We start from the raw sequence: 18,427 nt of genomic DNA, 5'->3' as shown, positions 1-18,427 counted from the left end.
ACTCTTTGACCAGACAAACTTTTCAATAATGACAACCCGATTGGAATAGGCCAAACTACATCCATGTCTAACCCAAAGGATGGGGTGTCCACTCGCTTTGGCGTTCGATTGCACACAACCTCTGCCAAGGAGGGGCATTTGTAGACACCCCACCCAAAACGAGAACAAACTACTCTTGGAACTTCATTTAGACTTTGATAAAACTGTCTATGTGACCTGAAAAGCATTGATTATCCTAACGAGCCAAGTGAAAAGGGTCCCTAACACCTCCCGAAAACAACCAACAAAATTGATCTACAGATTTAGAACCTAACGAATCAAATCCTGACCGATCATCCAGACTCTCCAGAAACCCTAATTGCACCCTACTTCGATAAAGTTGTCTCTGGTCGACTCGGAATAGCATAAAAAATCTAAATTAGTCCAATCGAAAGGATCCTCAACACCTACCAGAAACGACCAACAGACCCGAATGACATATCAATGCCCAATAGATCAAATCTCAATTGATCATTTGGACCCTCTAGAACATTGTTCACTCTCTGAAAATGACAAATCATACGCCAAAAAGGACAAAACAGACCCCAGGTCATCCAATGACCAACGGTCCAAAAAGGTAATTTTAACTTTTTCACATGCACTTGACACTTGCTTAGTTTAAAAAACACAAGTGGGCTAACACCTAACCATCGGTCATTGTATGATCGATGGTAAAAGTGCCAGACTTTTAATTTTCAGGATTGGTGTTTGACACTTGTTGACTTGTTGCCAATCACAAAAGTAACAAACTGATATCCAATGTCGGTCATTCAATGACCAACGATGGAGTGCCCATAAAAATGGCATAGTAGTTGCCATTTGGGGACATTGGCTCCGATCCAAAGAAGGACATAAAGTTCTAAGGAGAGTTGGTATACGGAACGAGCATATATAAGGTTTTTGAAGAGTCTGGAAACCCTGGCAACGTCGATAGGCTGTCCGATCCAGCAGAGCACAATAGCCAACAGAAGAAGCTATTTAAGTCCAGAATAAGGTCGAGATTCAGGATATCCGATCATCCCTTTTGCAGAAAAAGGTGTTTGGTCTCCCCATTCTCCTTCTCACAACTCAATCAATTCAGATCACATTTCACTCCACACATTTCAATCGCATCTACAACATTCATCTTTAATTTCACTCCACAAATATTCTCTCTTGCTTTTAGTAGATAGAAAGAGTAATGACAATATTATGTCACAAGAAATTGTGAATAAATGAAACTCAAAGAGCATAAGCATCCACGTCCATACTAAACTCATTGGTTCAAGAAAGATGAAGTTTTTTTTAACTCCAGGTGCATAGTTTCCTACTCTATTAGGTTTAAGTATAAGAATGAAGTGTGGTGTGACATGATCCCATAGATGCATGACACATTTTCTTGGGATGACCGTGGTTGTGGGACTGAAATATGGCACATTTAACTCGGACTAACAATTATTTGTTCATCAAGGGGGTGTTAATATGACATTGCACCAAATGAAACATCTTCCAACGCCCAAATCTGATAAAGAGGGTAAAAAACCGCTCAATGTATAATGTTTGAAGAGGAAAGTAAGGCATCAAACGTCATTTATGTCTCGGTTGCTAAAAGAAGCAGCAAAACAGTCAGATGTTCTTGCTCCTATGCAGAAGCTCCTTGATGAATATGAAAACTTGGTGCCAGTAGAATTGCAAGCTGGACTTCCTCTTATGAGGAACATTCAGCACCATATTGACTTTGCGCTAGGTTTGAACATGCCGAATCTTGCACATTACCGAATGAGACTAACCAAACAAGCTGAACTTCCATACCTAGCCATGAGAGTTTTCATTCATTTTTTTAAGGAATCCATGGGTAAGCGGATAGGCTAAAGAAGAATGGAAGATGGTTGCTTATGTCAGTAGAGAGGCCAGTGAAGTCATAGATGCCTCAGCTAAGGAGAGTGTTGTGAGATCTTGCCCAAACATTGGTAGTATTGAAATACAACCCAGAATCCTCGACCTAAGGATATGCATAGTAGATTTAGCTTTTCAGTTTGTACATGCGGGGTCCCAGGTTTAGTGATCCAGACATCAATATCTGCCTCCTCAGATGGTGCTCTGAAAATCTCCCAAATAGGAAGATCCTGGGCACCAACCTTGAGCCTTTTTTTTTTCAGTTCAATGTGAACCGTTGCTGTACTTCTCTTCTAACCATCTATTTGCAAGCCATAGATCAAAAGGCAAGGATCTTCCAATTTGGGAGACTTTTAGACGGGGGCCCAACAGAGTAATGATCTGTACCAATGAACCATAGCCCGACTTTAAAAAAGAAGACATCAAGGTATATCCTCAAGGATAAATCAATATATTCTCACATTCTTTTCATGTTCTTGTGGCAACTTCATAATAATTTCTCATGTGAAACAACATGTCCTCATCTGCTGTACTCAAAAAGTATGAAGGGAATTTCCATGGATCATAAATCAGTCGCAGATGTTTCAAGAGAGTCATTTAAATTACAGTTCAGCCATTTCTTTCGGTCAGTCATAAACTCTGTTGGAAATCGAAAAATTGAAACAAAATAAAATTCTTGTTTGCTACATTAAAAACTGCTACAACATTAGACAACAGTTTGATGAAATTGCACAAAAAGGAGGGAAAGGGAAGAGAACAACTAACTATTTTTGCTCTGCCATTTTTTTCCGGATCTCATGAGCTGTGTTGAAGATCCCGAGGGTTGGCTTATTGCACACGTAGCATTTCTTGTTCTTTGAATGGTGCTGGGAAACAAGGTAATAAAATTCAAGTTTCATACATTTGATCAGCCAAAAAAAAAAAAAAAGGAAAATGAAAACTTAGGTAGGCTAAACAGGAATTCATAAACAACATAATAATATGAAAGCTTCAAATGGAACATAAACAAGGATAGAGAAGAAATTCCATCCAAATAAAAGCAACAAGATTGCAGATCAATGAGGATAAATGTTGAGCGGGCATCACATTTCATATGAGCTCAATGTTGTCTTGTCATTTGAATACTATATAGCTTAGTATTATAGGGAAATGCAGTAACATTCAAAATGATAAGAAAAGTATTTGATAGACCTCTTTTGACACATGGGCAATAGGCTGTTGGACTATAACTGAATAATTCTTCCGTGGTCCATGGAGAGTACTTCCGCAGCACAGATTTTTGTGTAGGAACCTAATTATCATGTCGAATCAAGACAAGATATTAATGTTACAAGGGTACTTTTCCTAGGATTGGTTGATTGATGTTAATCCATCAAGAGGCTCTCTAAATAATGCATACAGGAGGTGTTTTTAAGGAAAACTTGAAGATTTCATTGATCTGATAAAATGTACAACCATTCGGGCAGGTCCGAGCAAAAGGGTTGGACCACACCTATCATATGAAATGGAAATAAGGACTCCACAATATGGACAAAACATCGCACGACCAAACATCGCACTCAGGCAGATTGCATGGGCAGCAGAAGGACGCTGGCAAGAGATGAACACCCTGGAGCCAGCCACGGCAGTGGGGTCAACCCACTCCTATACTCAGTTTTCCGGGTCTAAGGAGCCCCACATTAGCTTTGTCCAGAAGAAGGGAGCCCCGGATCGCAAGAGGGAGAGAAGAGCAAGAGAAGAAGGTCAAATTCGAGGCACCACCACTAGCAATCTTGGCCAGACCATCTGATACTGAATTACCTTCGCGATAAGTGTGGGAGAACTGGACATTGTTTGACTGGGCAAGCCCATGAATGATGGCGGTTCAGTACCACAAGTTCCAACCACATGAATAGGATGGATTTGAGACCGCTTGAAAGATCAAGGGAGAGTCAGTTTCAACTATAATGTTCGAGAGCCCCATGTTCGCACATATGGCTAGCCCGTCGACCATCGCTTGGGCCTCGGCCGTGTTGTTGGAAACCAAGCCATATTTTCTTATGGAAAGCAAAAATCAGGTTACCAAGGTAGTCTCTACATACTCCGCCCCCACCTTCGTCGCCCGGATTGCCCCTAGCTAAGCCGTCCACATTGAGTTTAAGCCAGCCCCTGCTCGTTTTGGTCCATTTGATGATGATGGACGGGTCGCTAGAGGGAGGAGGGAGGCAGGAGATACTTAAAGCCCTCATAACACTGAGTTCCTTAGAGGATATGTCAATCAGACCCGGAAGGAGCATACCAATCTCGTTCAGCCATCTGGATATTTTGTAGATCGTCTGCGACGCTGAAAAACCGGAATTCTCAAATCTAGCTGCATTTCTGCCAAGCCAGATTTCCCAAAGGATGAGAGGCGGGGCCAAACCTCAAAGAAGCTGCCATCTAGAAGATTTCTTGGCCAACGTGCTCCATTGCAAGACCCAAAGTTGAACGGATTGGCTGTCGATTAGAGGCACGTGCAGAAGGTTGACGAAGTGGGTCCAGATCACAGAGGCGGTGTTCCCATGGCAGAACAGATGGTCCAGACTCTCAATTGAAGAGGATAAAGAGCCAAGTGCAGGGCTGGAATGGCGGGAGGGCAGGTGGTGGGATCGCTGATGAAGGAGGCTACGTTGAATGGGAATAAACGGCCTGTGAGCGTTGTTAGGAGAAGACGGAGCAGTAGGAACAGGGAAGCGCTGATTTGGAGGCTGCGCTGATCTGGGAATACTAGGACTGAGGGCTTTGTTAGGAGGAGACGGAGCAGCAGGATCAGGGGTGCTCTGATCTGGAGTGGGAACAGTGGTACGCTGATCTGGACTAGAGAGAGGGCAGGATGAGGGAGCAGCAGGAAAAGGGGTGCGCTGATCTGAGGAAGCGAGATGGGGGCCATCTGGGTTATTGGGGTCAGCATTGCAGCAACAATAACATTTAGAGGCTAGTGATACCTCGCACTTCTGAATCGTTGTATCAACCAGGACTGCCTTGTGCATCACCTTCCAAAGAAAGATCGCAATCTTCGGTGGAACGAATTTGTTCCAAGACCATAAAGTCCAGCACTGTGGTGGACGCCACTTGCAAATGGCGTTCCATGCCAATTTTAGAGTGAACTTTCCCGAAGAACAGAGCTTCCAAATCAACACATCCTCTCTGTTGGAAGGAACGAACTCGCTGGCCAAAATCATATTGATAGATATGGGAGAGAGTTTGTCGTGGATGGAGGAGAGGTCCCATGAGCCGGACTGGTTGAGGAAATCCTTAACCTTTGCCTCCCTGTCAGAGGCTGAAAGAGAGGAGGTAGCAGCACCCAGCAAAAGGCCTCCGCCAGTCCAATTTTGAGTCCAGAACTTAACCTCACCTTTCCTAATCATCCATCTAGAGCTGTGAATAGTGAAAAGTAGTTGAGCTCTAACGTCCTTCCAAATAGAAGAGCCGACGATTCTGGGACTGTAAGTGGAGGAAAGGAATTTGTTCATATATTTAGCATAGAAGAGGCCGGCCAATAGAGACTTACCATCCAAGAGGTTCCAAGCCATCTTACAACGGAAATTGTTCATGACGTCAGTAATCCTCCTGATGCCAAGACCACCTTCTGTCATAGGGAAGCACAACCTGTCCCAGCGAACCCAATGTCTCTTGCTATCCGATTCCGAGCTTCCCTAAAAGAAGCGGGCTAATGCTTTTTCAATCTAGTCACAAGCCTTCTTTGGAATATTGATGGCTGAAAGCAGATGGATTGGGTTGGGAAGCTAGCAAGAACGTGACGGATGAGCACCAATTTTGCAGCTTGGTTTAGGAGTTTACCTTTCCATCTTGCAACCTTCGACTCGATCTTCTGAATGAGAGGAAGAAGATCAGCATATCTGATTCTCCCTTTGCTGAGAGGGGCGCCCAGGTATGATATGGGAAGTGCAGCCTGTTGAAAACCCGAAAGTTGGCTAATCTTGCTGGCTTTGCTTGGCGAAGAGCGTTTGGGCAATATAAACTGGCTCTTGGACATGTTGACTCATTGACCTGAAGCGTGTTCATACGAACAGATGAAGGAAAGCAGGGAGCGAACCGATTTGATCTTGCCATTCAGAAAAATTATCGTGTCATCAGCAAAAAGTAAGTGAGAAATCATGGGGCAGCCTCTAGGAAGACTGAATGGGTGACAAGCTCCAGACAGGAATAGCCGACTCAGCCCTCTACTGAGAACTTCCGCTACTAGGATGAAAATAGCAGGGGAAAGGGGATCTCCCTGGTGGAGGCCTCTGGACCCTTCGAAGAAGCCATAGCTGCTACCATTGATGGATACAGAGAACCAGCAGTCAATCCAACACTGATGATCCAGTTGAACCCATGCGGAGCTGAAGCTTAACTTCGGGAGAACCTGGTGGATGAAGCCCCATTCCAAACGATTATAAGCCTTCTCCATATCAAGTTTGACAACCATGTTACCCCCATGAGCCTTGAGATCAATCTCATAAGCCATCTCATGGGCCATCGATAAGCTCTCCGCTATCGATCTACCTTTGACAAATGCACTCTGTTCCATGGAAATAACGTTGGGAAGGATGGAAGCCAAACGGTTAATGACGAGGCTAGATAGGATCTTGTGAATGCAATTGCATAAGCTGATTGACCTATAGTCAGAAAAGGAAGTAGCATTCTTCTTCTAGTAGTTCTTTTAGTAGCACCTTTTGTGATGAAGCAAGTAAGAAAGACTTGCTGTATATAACATATATATGGGTCTTTGAGAGGCTTTATCATTGTGATACTTAACCGTGAGAAGGGCTCTAAGAGATTTCCATTGAATTCGAAGAGTTTCTCCTCGTCTCCTCCCACTTGCGAACTTCAAAAATTCCAACCAAGCTTTCATTTTTAGCTTCTTATTTGTGTTGAAGTTAAAAACTAAGAGAATTCCAACTCCACTTGATTGGTGGACTCCATGAATGACCTGAAGCAATTTGGCAGCAATCAAGGAATAGGACAGATGGGCTGGTTTAGACCAAGGTTTTATAACGTCAGCGAATCTGGATTTGAGTTTCAACAATTTCAGTACATATTGAGCTTTTTTTGTCGAAATACTTGATATAGTATTCCTGCCGATCAAGAATAGTCTCTGAAGTCTTGTATTCTTTATTTGAAAAGATAGTTGAAGTGGATTCTCCAAAGAGAAGATGGATTATGGGACTGTGTGACTTGGACTATTGATGTGGTGTAGAAGAGTTAGATTACCCAACATGGTATCCGAGCCTAGTCCCTGATCTGGACCATTGAGCCGGTGTCCTCCTCGTTTCCGATCATCAGGCCCAGTATTCTTGCGTGATCTACATCGTCCCGAACTCGCCGCCTGTAGATCTCGACCATTTCTGCTTCCAATCCCATATTTGCCACTGCTGCAACTCAATCCAAGTACATCCATTGCAACCATAGCAACAACTCGACGCTACTCCCTGTTGCAACCCATTGTCTTTTCCGATCAAAACGCTGGCCATTCCCGCAACTAGAACCCTCCATCATTCGTCAGTTTTGTCACCTCAGTTGTCACCATCCATAGCATAGTCCCAAGCCCCACCATTCTTGCAGCCCCATATTTGTTTCCATGCTTCTCCAAATCCCCCATCACCGATACCACCAAAGTCCGATTTGAAGAACCCATCAGCATCTCCACAAGGATATGTGCATATCGTATAGTTGTACGTGTTCTACATGCTATGGATAACTATATGGATGGATACATGAATAAATGTTAAGATTTCCTACAGAGCTCCCACCTCTTCTGTGTATCCCTTATCTTCTCAATGAAATAAATACAACATTCTCTGAAATGTAGTCTCTAAAAGTAATAGTTGTCAAATTAGATGTGATATAGATCAGGACCTTGGGATCTTGATGACCAACGGCAATTAAGAAATCCATGGGATAATAATGGAAGGCAAAAGTAGCAAGAATGAATGAATGAAATCAAATATCAACTCATGATAGATCGATGGTCTAAAACCCCAAAAGAACATGTTTCATTCCTTTAATTGAACCATCAACACTTCTATGTTCCTCTTTTATGGATAAAGATCAATTTTATTGGAACCAAGCGGCCAATTGTGTGAACCCAATGCAACATCCAAGGAGAGGGCATGAATTTCACCAAGAGCTAATCTTGTAATCCCTTGCTTGGCACAAAAGAATCTGAGGAGCCGTTTGCCTCTCTAGTGATATGTAAATGAAATGTTTAAACTAGATGAGAGGTCTCCAACTTCAATGAAGATGTAGGACCACCTCCAACACTCAAAAGTACTCCTTCGTTGTGCATCACTTTTCAAATCCTTCAACAGCAATCCTCCCTTGGGCAGAATCATCAAGGGTCTATTTGGATGGTGGGAAAAAAAAAGAAAATTGATGACTTTTCCCACAATGGGACGTCTCACCATATTTGGACAGTAACGGAAATATTGTGTTTCAAAAAGCAAACATTACAAGCCATCATTACCTAAACACAATAATTCCCAGGCACAAGATATGAGGTGAATATTGTGAGAGCTTATGAAATTTCTACTTGTTAACCAAACAAGATCGCCGAAAGTGGAATAATGGAAATCCATGTTTCAATGGTGCTCATGAAAATCTTGGGAAATCATCATTGGGATAGTCAATTACAGTTTTTTTTTTTTTCCCTTCTTCTCCCTCTATCCATGTAGGCCCCAAGAATTCTTAGTCTCTTAGGGCCCGTTTGGATACTACCAAAAAAGTAGCTTTTTTAACTTACGTAAGTTAATAAGTTACTTTTCTTTAATAAGTTAGTTTAGTTATTAAACTTATATAAGTAGCTTTTTAGAAAAGTAACTTATTTTTATCAATTATTTTTTATTGCTTTTCAACTTCCAAAAGTAACTTCTTTCCTTCATTTTCATTGGTGACACAACAACTTAGAAAATTATTTAAGGGAATATGCTCTCTGTGGCCATGAACCCCTTCCAAGTTCATGAGATTAGAAAATCATCCAATGAATGGGTAGATGATCTAGTGGGCCCCACATGATGGTGGCCTATATCGAGGTGGCCCCACATGATGATGGCCCATATCGAGGTGGCCCCACATGGACGATCCACATTAAAGGTCCACCCCTAATGATGAATGGCCCACATCCAATGTGAGCCCCACATGATGGCAACCCACATTGAAGTTGGGGCCCACATGATGGACAACCCACATCAAAGGTGGGCTCCACAAGATGGGCAATTAATAATGGTCTGCCCCCAAATAATGGATGATCCACATCAAGGTGGGCCCTACGTGATGGACAATCCACATCGAAGGTCGGCTTAGTGATCAGTAGCCCATTTCCAAAGTGGGTCCCGCATGGTGGACGGCCCACATTAGAGGAGGGCCCACATGATGGGCAGTGGATATTGAAGATGGGCCCACATGATGGGCAATAACATTGATGGTGGGCCCTACATGATGGATGACTAACATCAAAGGTGGGCCCTACCTAATGAACTATGCACATTAATGGTCGGCCCATTATGATGAATGGCCCACAACCAAGGTGGGCCCTGCATGATGGATGACCCACATCAAAGGTGAGGCCCACGCAATGAACGATCCACATCAAAGGTTGGCCCCACATGATGGACAGTGTATGTGAGGGGGGACCAAGCAGACTCTTTGAATAATTACTGATGGTGATGGAAACCAAATATGCTTTTCCACTTTTTGGATGACTGTTGATTAAGTAGAAACCAAGATAAGATATTTATGGCTTATCTAAAGCAAATTACGATCCAAACGCCCCCTTAATGTCTTTAATCCAACATGAAACAACTCGCCACCCAGCTGGGCTAGAGTAGGTCTTTTGGATTACATTGCTATCATCTCTAATAACTAGTGTATTGAATAACGTTGATAGCGTACGCTACGTAGCGCAGTCGTAGCAGAGTCGAAGTGTACCTAAATAATGTAAATCACATGTAATGTATGCTACAGGGGTTGTAGCGTACGCTACAAATGTGTAGCATGTACCGCAGGTAGTGCGCATTGCGCTACACCTTTTGTTTTTTAAACTTGCCTTTGTTAATAATGGTGGTAAACTCGTATTTTCAAAAACCTTATACTGTAAAACCAGCAACAAATACCTACTCTATTGATTTTATTCTTAAAGAGTTGTGTTTATTTGATATAATGTGTGTTGAACTCACACTAAAGGAAAGTCATAAAGTTAATTTAATAGAGAAATCGAAATAGGGTTTTTGAAAACCCCAGTCGATGCATGTTCATCTCCCCCTCTTTGAATCTTTCGATCCAAAAACCCATCGATGGGGCTTCATTGGCTGATTGCTGGAGCCTATAAGGTGATCAATTTGATGGATTTTCACAATTGTTGGATAGGAAATGAAGGAGAAATTAGATTTCCCCCTTTCCGGTTCCAAACACCTATAAAGCTTCAATTTTCTTAGTTTTCATGTCTTGAATCTCCTCTTAAGCCTGCAATAAGTACAGTTTTGCCCCTTAATGAGTTTCTTTTCATTTACAATGAAAATCAATTAGTTATCATGAGTTTTTTTTTTCATTTTTTTCTTTTTAAAATGCTAGTTACTGTGCATTTTTTGTTGTTTATCATTTTTTTTCAATTCTTTTTCAATATGTGTGGCTATGTATTGTTTTTTTATGGTGTGGCCCATGTGGGGCCCATTGAGGTGTGTGCATGGGTGGATGTGCATTGTTTGCAATGTTGTCATGTGCGATCGCACATTCGTAGATGCGCATAATGGTGGGGAGATCACATATGCGGCAGTGGCATATGCAATCACTGCACATATGCGATCGCATACAACATATGCGATCGCATAGTGGCCAACGGTCATATTTCTAACCTTTTTTGACCTCTTTTTTTTTTTTTTAATCTGGATTTTTTTTCTTTATAAAAATGGATTCTAAGCATTCCTACATGCAAAAAAAGCTCAAACTCTCTCTATTCTCTATTTTGTTCTCTTACATTCTCTCTTACATATTTCTAAGCACTCTACATCCACTCCTCTCCATCCATATTCCATATTTCTTTTCTTTCAACTTTCAAGAATCAAGAATCAAGATTGAGATTGAAGTTTCAATCAAGGAAGGGTACATAGTACATACATCCACATTCAAGAATCAAGAAGATTCAAGAGTTAAGACTCTTCAAGAGACATTACTAATTTACTACATGATCTACATCTACAAGACTACAACAACAAGCCTACAACCAAGCTCTCCAATCTCCATCCATTGAATTGATTGAACTCTCTTTCTACTTTCTAGTTCAATCAAGGGAACATACATCACTCTCTTTCTATCTCTCTTTCTATCTCATTTTCACTTAGAGTTTCATATTTCATAATATCCAAGTTCTAAGTTTTATAAGTTTTAGCAACTTCTATCATTTTTATTTTTTTTAGTTTGTTTGTTAATTGTTGCAACTTACAACTTACAACTTACAAGCACAACAAGAATTCAAGATCAATACTCAAGTCAAGAGGCAAAGGTGAAGAGAAGACAACTTAGACAAGAATTTGAAAGTTGGAAGTTGGAACCTCTTTTAGTTTGTAATTTTAATTTTGTTTGTGTAAATCTCTCCCTCTCTCTCTCTCTCTCTCTCTCTCTCTCTCTCTCTCTTTCTACAAGTGTAACTCAACTCCCTCTCTCTCTCTCATTTTCTTTTCCCTCTTCTTCTCCCTTTCTACAAGTGTAACTCAACTCTCTCTCTCCCTCTCCGAGACTACTACTACTAGTGTAAAGTGTGTAAGTCTCTCTCTCTCTCTCTCTCTCTCTCTCTCCCAAGTCCCATCTCTTTAGTCTCTTTACTCTTACTTACTCTCTTAGATCTTACTTCTTAGTCTCTTACTTTAGTTTACTTTCTTGTTTCTAGTTAGTAGTTACTTTTTAGTACTAGGCTACTAGCAAGTAGCAATCAATAATACACACACCACCATCATAATGTCTTCTTCCCAATCTTCCTCTTTGAAACCCAAGTCGAATGACCTGGGTTGGAAGTATGGGCACTACCATAGTGCTATGGAAAAGACTCACATAGTATGTGAATTATGTGGGTATGTGAGTTCCGGTGGCATTACAAGGCATAAGCAACACCTTGCACATTTACCGGGATCAAATGCAAAAGCATGTGACAAAATTACTCTAGAAATCTGAAGGGAGATTGTGGAGTATATGGAAAAACAATCAAGAAAGAAATACGATAGTGCCCTACGTCAGGAGGAATATCTGAAACAAGATGCATATGAAGATATAAATGTAGTGAATGTAGATGAAGCTAGTCCCACTCCCCCTACTTCGACAAGTTGGTCTAGACCACAAGTACAACCATCGAAAAGAGATTAAGGGCATGGGCCCATGGATAGATAGTGTAGACCGCACCTCGAGGATGTGATCGACCAAAGGGGTAGAGGGAAGGGCCGGCTCAAACAACTTTAGAGAACCGGTATAAACAAAAAGATAGGAAAACCATAATTCCATATAATGCTAAGTAGTTTTACCAAACCGGCATTGCTTTCAACGCCGTTAAATCGAGAAGCTTCAAAGTAATAGTTGACGCTATAGGTTAATTTGGACCTGGGCTTAAACCCCCTTCATATCATGAAATAAGGGAGACATGCCTAAAAACTGAAGTTAAATATACACAATTCTTCATAACTCAATATAAGGAATCGTGGAAAATATATGGTTGTTCACTAATGGCCGATAGATAGACCGATAGATCCGGTCGGTCTCTCATTAACTTTTTGATAAATTGTCCAGCTGGGACAATGTTCTTGAAGTCAGTGGATGCGTCGGGCCATTCACACACAAGAGAATATTTATTTAACTTACTAGATAGTGTAGCTGAAGAAATGGGTGAGGAATATGATGTACAAGTAATTACAGATAATGCAGCCTCGTATGTAATGGCCGGTCGTCTTCTTACGGAGAAGAGGCGATGTTTATTTTGGACCCCCTGTGCGACCTATTGTATTGATTTTATGTTAGAAGATATAGGTAGATTATTTATAAATGTAATTGCAAGGGCTAGAAGAATCATAGTATTTATGTACAAACACGCCCTTCCTCTCAGTCGAATGAGAAAACACATTAGGAGTAACTTGCTACTCCAGCAGTCACCCGTTTCGCTACAGCCTTTTTTACACTACAAAGGCTACATGTAAAGAAATTAGAACTTAGAAGCTTTGTAATGTCGGCCGATTTTACAAGTGGGCCTTGGTCAAAGAAGGCTGAAGGGAAACGCGTTCAACAAACAATTCTTTCTCAAAGTTTTTGGACTCAAGTGGTAAAGGCGCTAAAATCATACGAGCCCTTAGTCACTGTATTGCGATTGGTGGACGGGGATGAGAAGCCTGCAATGGGCTACATATATGATGCAATGGAGAGGGCGAAAAATAAGATCATGGACCATTTTAACTATAGAGACCGTGATTACAAGCTAATTTTATATATTATCGATAGAAGATGGGGTAGCCAAATGTCATCCGCATTATATTCGGCTGCTTACATCCGTAACCCAGCCTGTTTATTCGCTTCTGCTGATCCAGCAAATGCATTAACTATGCATGTGGTTGGATTTATTGATGTCTTGGAAAGAATGATTCCAGATAGAGGAGAACATGACAAGATCTTAACTTTGCTGAACTTCTACACAAAAAGTGAAAGGATATTCTCAAGGGATATCGTAATAAAACATCGAAAAATGAAATTACCCAGTAAGTACTTCTATGAATGTTAGTGTACTGTGTACTCTTACAAATAGTTTTTCTACAAAGTGTCTCTAACCTACTTAAACTGTTTTTCTCAACTGACTGATGGGTTGCCTATGGAGTGGACCCGAACAGGAAGGATCCAGCTCTAAAGAAGCTGGCTATGAAGATTCTTGGACTCACGTGTTCTGCCAGTGGTTGCGATTACCTAAATAGCTAATGCCAAATGCACTTTCTTTCTTGCAAATTCATACCAAAAAAGGAATCGCCATGAGTAAAAAAAGCTCAACGACTTGGTTTTCGTTCGATACAATCAAAAATTGCAAGAACGATTCCAAACTAAGAAAGAAAAGCCCGGTTTCTTTGACCATATTACTTAGATGAGTTGAATACAGATAACGAGTGACTTGTAGAGACAGAGGACCCGGTATTTGCTGGAGAGGAGCTGACATGGGCACAAGTTAAAGATGCCGCATACGGATCGACACCTGGTGAAGGTAGTACCACTCGAAGGCGAAGGACCAAGGGGAGCCAGGGGGCGAGTAGTAGCCGTCAACCCGTTAATGAGATTGAAGAAGGAGATGGTGATAATGATGATCAAGCTGAAGATCATCCACCATTGGATGTTAATGAAGTATTAATACGTACAGATGATGAATAAATGGAAGAAGAAGAAGAAGTTTATGTGGAAAAAGGAGATGACTCGAATGATGATGATGGTGGTGGTGGACCTGGTGGTGATATGCTACAATGGCTACTAGATCAATGTATATGATTATTGATTAGATAAATAATAAATAAATAACTTCTTAATTTTGTTTAATATTTACTTAGTGTGTTGATGTTGATTGTTGATATATATCATTTAGTGTTGAATGTTGAATATTGATATTTCATATTTGTTAAATGTTAATTGTTAAGAAGTTAACTATATTGCACAATGTAGTAGAATTGTTGATGAATAATGATGACTTAACTTAATATTTAATTCATTATGTAAAATTGTAATCTGTAAATGTATGTAATTGGTTTTATTTTACTTAAATTAAATGTATTTCATGTCCCAATGACATATAATAATTTATTTTGATTTTTTCTGATTTTTTTCTGATTTTTCTGATTTTTTTTAAAAAAATTTTGAAAAATGTGAAAAATAAAAATAAAAAAATATGCGACCACAGATGCGATTGTGCGATCGCATATGCGCACATGCATATGCAATCGCACACGATCGCATATGCTATTCGACAACATTGATTGTTTGAATGTTTTCTATGGTGTGGCCCACGTGGGGACAACTATGGTGTGCGTATGTGTGGATGTGCATTGTTTTCTATAGTGTGGCCCACATGGGGACCATTGTGCTCTTACTTGTGGGATTTTTATTCGAAGAATGTGACATTTTTATATTTTTTTGATTTTTTCTTTCTATTTATCATACTTTTCTTATTTTTATATTAAAAAAATAGAAGTATTGTGTAGCTTATGCTATACGCTACACACTATGAAGGGTTGAACGCTACGCAACACACTATTGCTATTTAAAACACTGCTGATAACACCCTTGATTCCACTAGGTCCCATTTTACCCACTATTGAGCCATTAAAATTGAGCTCCCAACACCAGTAGGATGAAACTCACACCTTGATCCAACCTTTTTATTACTGAGTTCAATATCAATCATCGCCCCACTCTCCAATTAACTCTGTGACTGTAACAGCCTGAAATTCCTCACTAGAGCCCATTTGATCATGGAAATCAGATTCTACAATAATAACATACATCAGCATTTCCACGTTATTAAATATTCTCCTTTCTTTCGTTCCACATCTCTCAAAATACCGCAAAAGAGACTAACCTCCAAAGTATTGTTCCCTTTATTTGCAAAGACAACCTACCTAGCTTTCAAATATCTTGTCTACCGAATTTTGGAAATTCTCTGAACTTATAAAAGGTTAATGAAGTGAAACTTAAACATCTGCAGGACCTTGCATCAAATAAAAAAGATGGCACTAGTTTCCTCAGAACTCTTGTACATAAAGCAGGTCGAGCAATCAATGTTCAAAACTAGCCCCAAAGAATTAACCATTGTCTGTTGTTGTGAAAGTCCCTTAGATACTCCTAAACTAACTCTAAGACCACTTCAAATCCATGACATGGTTGGGTTGCAATTTCAGCCCAAAGAAAATCCCTTTCCTCAAATCACTTGAGAACTATGGAACAAATAGTTTGAATGGTGTGAAATTGAAAGTCCGTGCAGCATAAAGCAGTAACTGAAACGAATCCATGACAAGAATTCAGTGAGTATTAATTATTTTTCATTAGCTGCCCAACATCACAAACTCACATATAAGTTAAAATGCAGCCACTATATCTGTATTGTCAAACACATAATAGTAAAAGAAAAACTCTCCAACCAGATTCATGGACTTCAAGACGAGTATATATGAATAAAAAATAAAACCCACAAAGACAAAAACGGTGGAATATGAGTGCCATGGGAACAATCAGTATAGCAAAATAATTGAATCAGTTGAAATAACTGAGTGAAAAATACAGAAAAGATTATTATATATCTTACCTTCAGCGCACAATGCTCGCAGAAATAGTGCTTGCATTTTGTAACAACAGGATCCTCGAATGACTGCCTACATATGAAACACGCGAAGGGCAATGAATCATCCTCATCATCATTGCTCTGATTCCCTCCTTCCCGATCCACATCATCATCTCCTCCCAATGCCAAATTCCTCTTCCTCACCTTCTCAGCTTCCTCCCACTCTCTCTCCATCTGCCATCCAGACTTATAATCCCCTCTATCATGCATAAACTTGCACGCATCTCCAAACCCACAGTAACCAGTCTCCTTGTAATCCTTGCATATATCCGGCTGGTAATCAAACCTCGCTGAAGACCTGATGTGTGCTGAAGCTCTAAGTGGTCCATGAGCCCCACCAGCCTTCTCACCTGAAACCGTCTGTTCGCGTCGGAAGCCAGCTTTGTAATCTTTGTACCCATGGATCCCCTTATACACCTTCTCGTCGTCAACACCTTTCTTTTCCCCCTTCAAAGCATCCTCTGCCTGTTTTAGAACCCGCTCTCGGATTGCACGGGCATCTTTCGAAAACTCAGTTTCTGTTTCTAAGGTTGCTGTCGCTCGGCTGTCATGGTGGACTTGGATTTCCTTGGATGATTCAAAATGGAAAAGTGGAGTGTCTTTCGATTCTTCAGCTTTGGATTCAGCAGATTCTGTTGCTCTCTTTGACGATCCAACAGTTGAGAAATGGAGCTTGTTATCAGGTCTCGGAGGCTTTTTTGGCTTGTGGATGACAGAAGAAATGTTGGATTTTTCTTGATCATCATCTTCAGTGTTGCCATCAGTGTCAATCGTCCGTTTTCGGATGTTCTTGTTCTTGGATGGTTTGCGGAAGAAATTGCAAACTGAAATGGAGAGAAAAGGACAGAAAGAAGAAAGGTAGGTATTGGATTTTTAATGGTGACAGGAAAAGAGGCCGGATGTTGGAAAAGAAGCAGGAACTTACCTTGTTCGGAGGATTGGGGTTCCTCGGAATCCGCCATGTGTGCTTGGGAATCGTGGTGCAGGATTCCACAAGCGTGTGGGCTTAGCAAATTCCTCAATAGAAACGATCCCTTCGCAAATTTGTGTTTGGGGGAGAAATGTTACAGGTAACAGTCTCAACCTGTAACTATCTACCAGATAAGATTGCAAGAAATGTAACAGTGGAATTAGGGGGCCGTTTGGATGCCTGTAACTTGTCTAAAATGTAAGAAAGTTACAGGTGACTTTCTTACAGTTTGTGTTTAGGGGAGAAATGTTACAGGTAACAAAGTCTCAACCTGTAACTTTTCTATCAGGTAAGATTGCAAGAAATGAAACAGAGGAATTAGGTATTTTTCAAGTCACAGGTTACTTTGTTACAGGCAACGGTTATCCATTTCGAATTTCGGAGAGGGTGGTGGAAACGCAGCTGCATTGAAAGTGCACCTACCTGCTCTGACCCAACGTCTCCTTCTCCCTCTCTCAGCGTCTCCTTCCCTCTCTCTGCTCTGGCACGGGTAGCCCCAACCCTTACTGTTTTTCTTTTGTATTTTTTCCTCTCCTTTCGTAAGTGCGGAACGGGGCTGTTTGGCAGGGCGGTTTCGGATGCCTAACTGTGGGGCCCACAGTGATGTACTTTCCTTGCCTACTGAAAGCTCATTTTAGGATATGATCAAAAAATGAAGCTGATCTAAATCTCAACTGGGCCACACCACAAGAAACAATCTTAACTAAATTCCTACTATTAAAAACCATCATGGATCCACTAAAATATTCATTTTCCATCCAACGGAAGCGGTTTGCGAATGAGTAACTCACTAAGCTAGTAATCTCTTACGAAGTCCCACCATAATTCATGTATTTTATCTGCTCCGTTCATCCATTTTCCCATAATAATTTTAGGGCTTGAGCCCAAAAATGAAGCATATATAATTTTCAAATGAGCCACAACACGGGAAACAAATGACATGAACTTCTACCATTGAAAACTTTTTAGGGCCAAGGAAGTTTTGGATCAAGCTTATATTTTTGTTTTCCGTTCATCCAAAACTTTATAATCTTATAAACTTGTTGGATGACAAGTAAACATTATTGTGGGGCCTAAAAAGTTTTCATAGGTGGAAATCATTATCCTAACTATCCTGTGGTATGATCCACTTCATCTTTGTATATGCTTCAATTTTGGGCTTAACCCCTTATATTAGATGGAAAGAT

At 40.7% G+C, this 18,427-nt stretch overlaps 1 protein-coding gene across 3 annotated transcripts in view; it reads right to left on the bottom strand.

Annotated features, from left to right (window-relative positions):
* The window catches only part of LOC131246142 (zinc finger CCCH domain-containing protein 51-like), a 30,223-nt gene extending 12,460 nt beyond the window's left edge, over positions 1-17,763 (bottom strand). The window contains exons 1-4 of one of the 3 annotated variants that reach the window (XM_058246041.1): positions 17,519-17,758; positions 17,196-17,360; positions 16,235-17,094; positions 2,676-2,780 (exon numbers count right to left, since the gene is read on the bottom strand). In XM_058246041.1, the coding sequence (XP_058102024.1) occupies positions 2,679-2,780; positions 16,235-17,094; positions 17,196-17,232 (999 nt within the window). In that variant the 5' untranslated portion in view covers positions 17,233-17,360; positions 17,519-17,758 and the 3' untranslated portion in view covers positions 2,676-2,678. Of the gene's footprint in view, positions 1-2,457; positions 2,781-16,234; positions 17,095-17,195; positions 17,361-17,518 lie in introns of those variants that run through there. The other 2 variants (XM_058246040.1, XM_058246039.1) reach the window with 2 other exon arrangements.
* Between the last annotated feature and the right edge of the window lie 664 nt (positions 17,764-18,427).

This window comes from Magnolia sinica, chromosome 5 (genome assembly GCF_029962835.1).
Source record: "Magnolia sinica isolate HGM2019 chromosome 5, MsV1, whole genome shotgun sequence".
Classification (NCBI taxonomy): Eukaryota; Viridiplantae; Streptophyta; class Magnoliopsida; order Magnoliales; family Magnoliaceae; genus Magnolia; species Magnolia sinica.
Note: the sequence above shows the minus strand (reverse complement) of the source record. Positions and strands in the feature narration are given on the sequence as shown.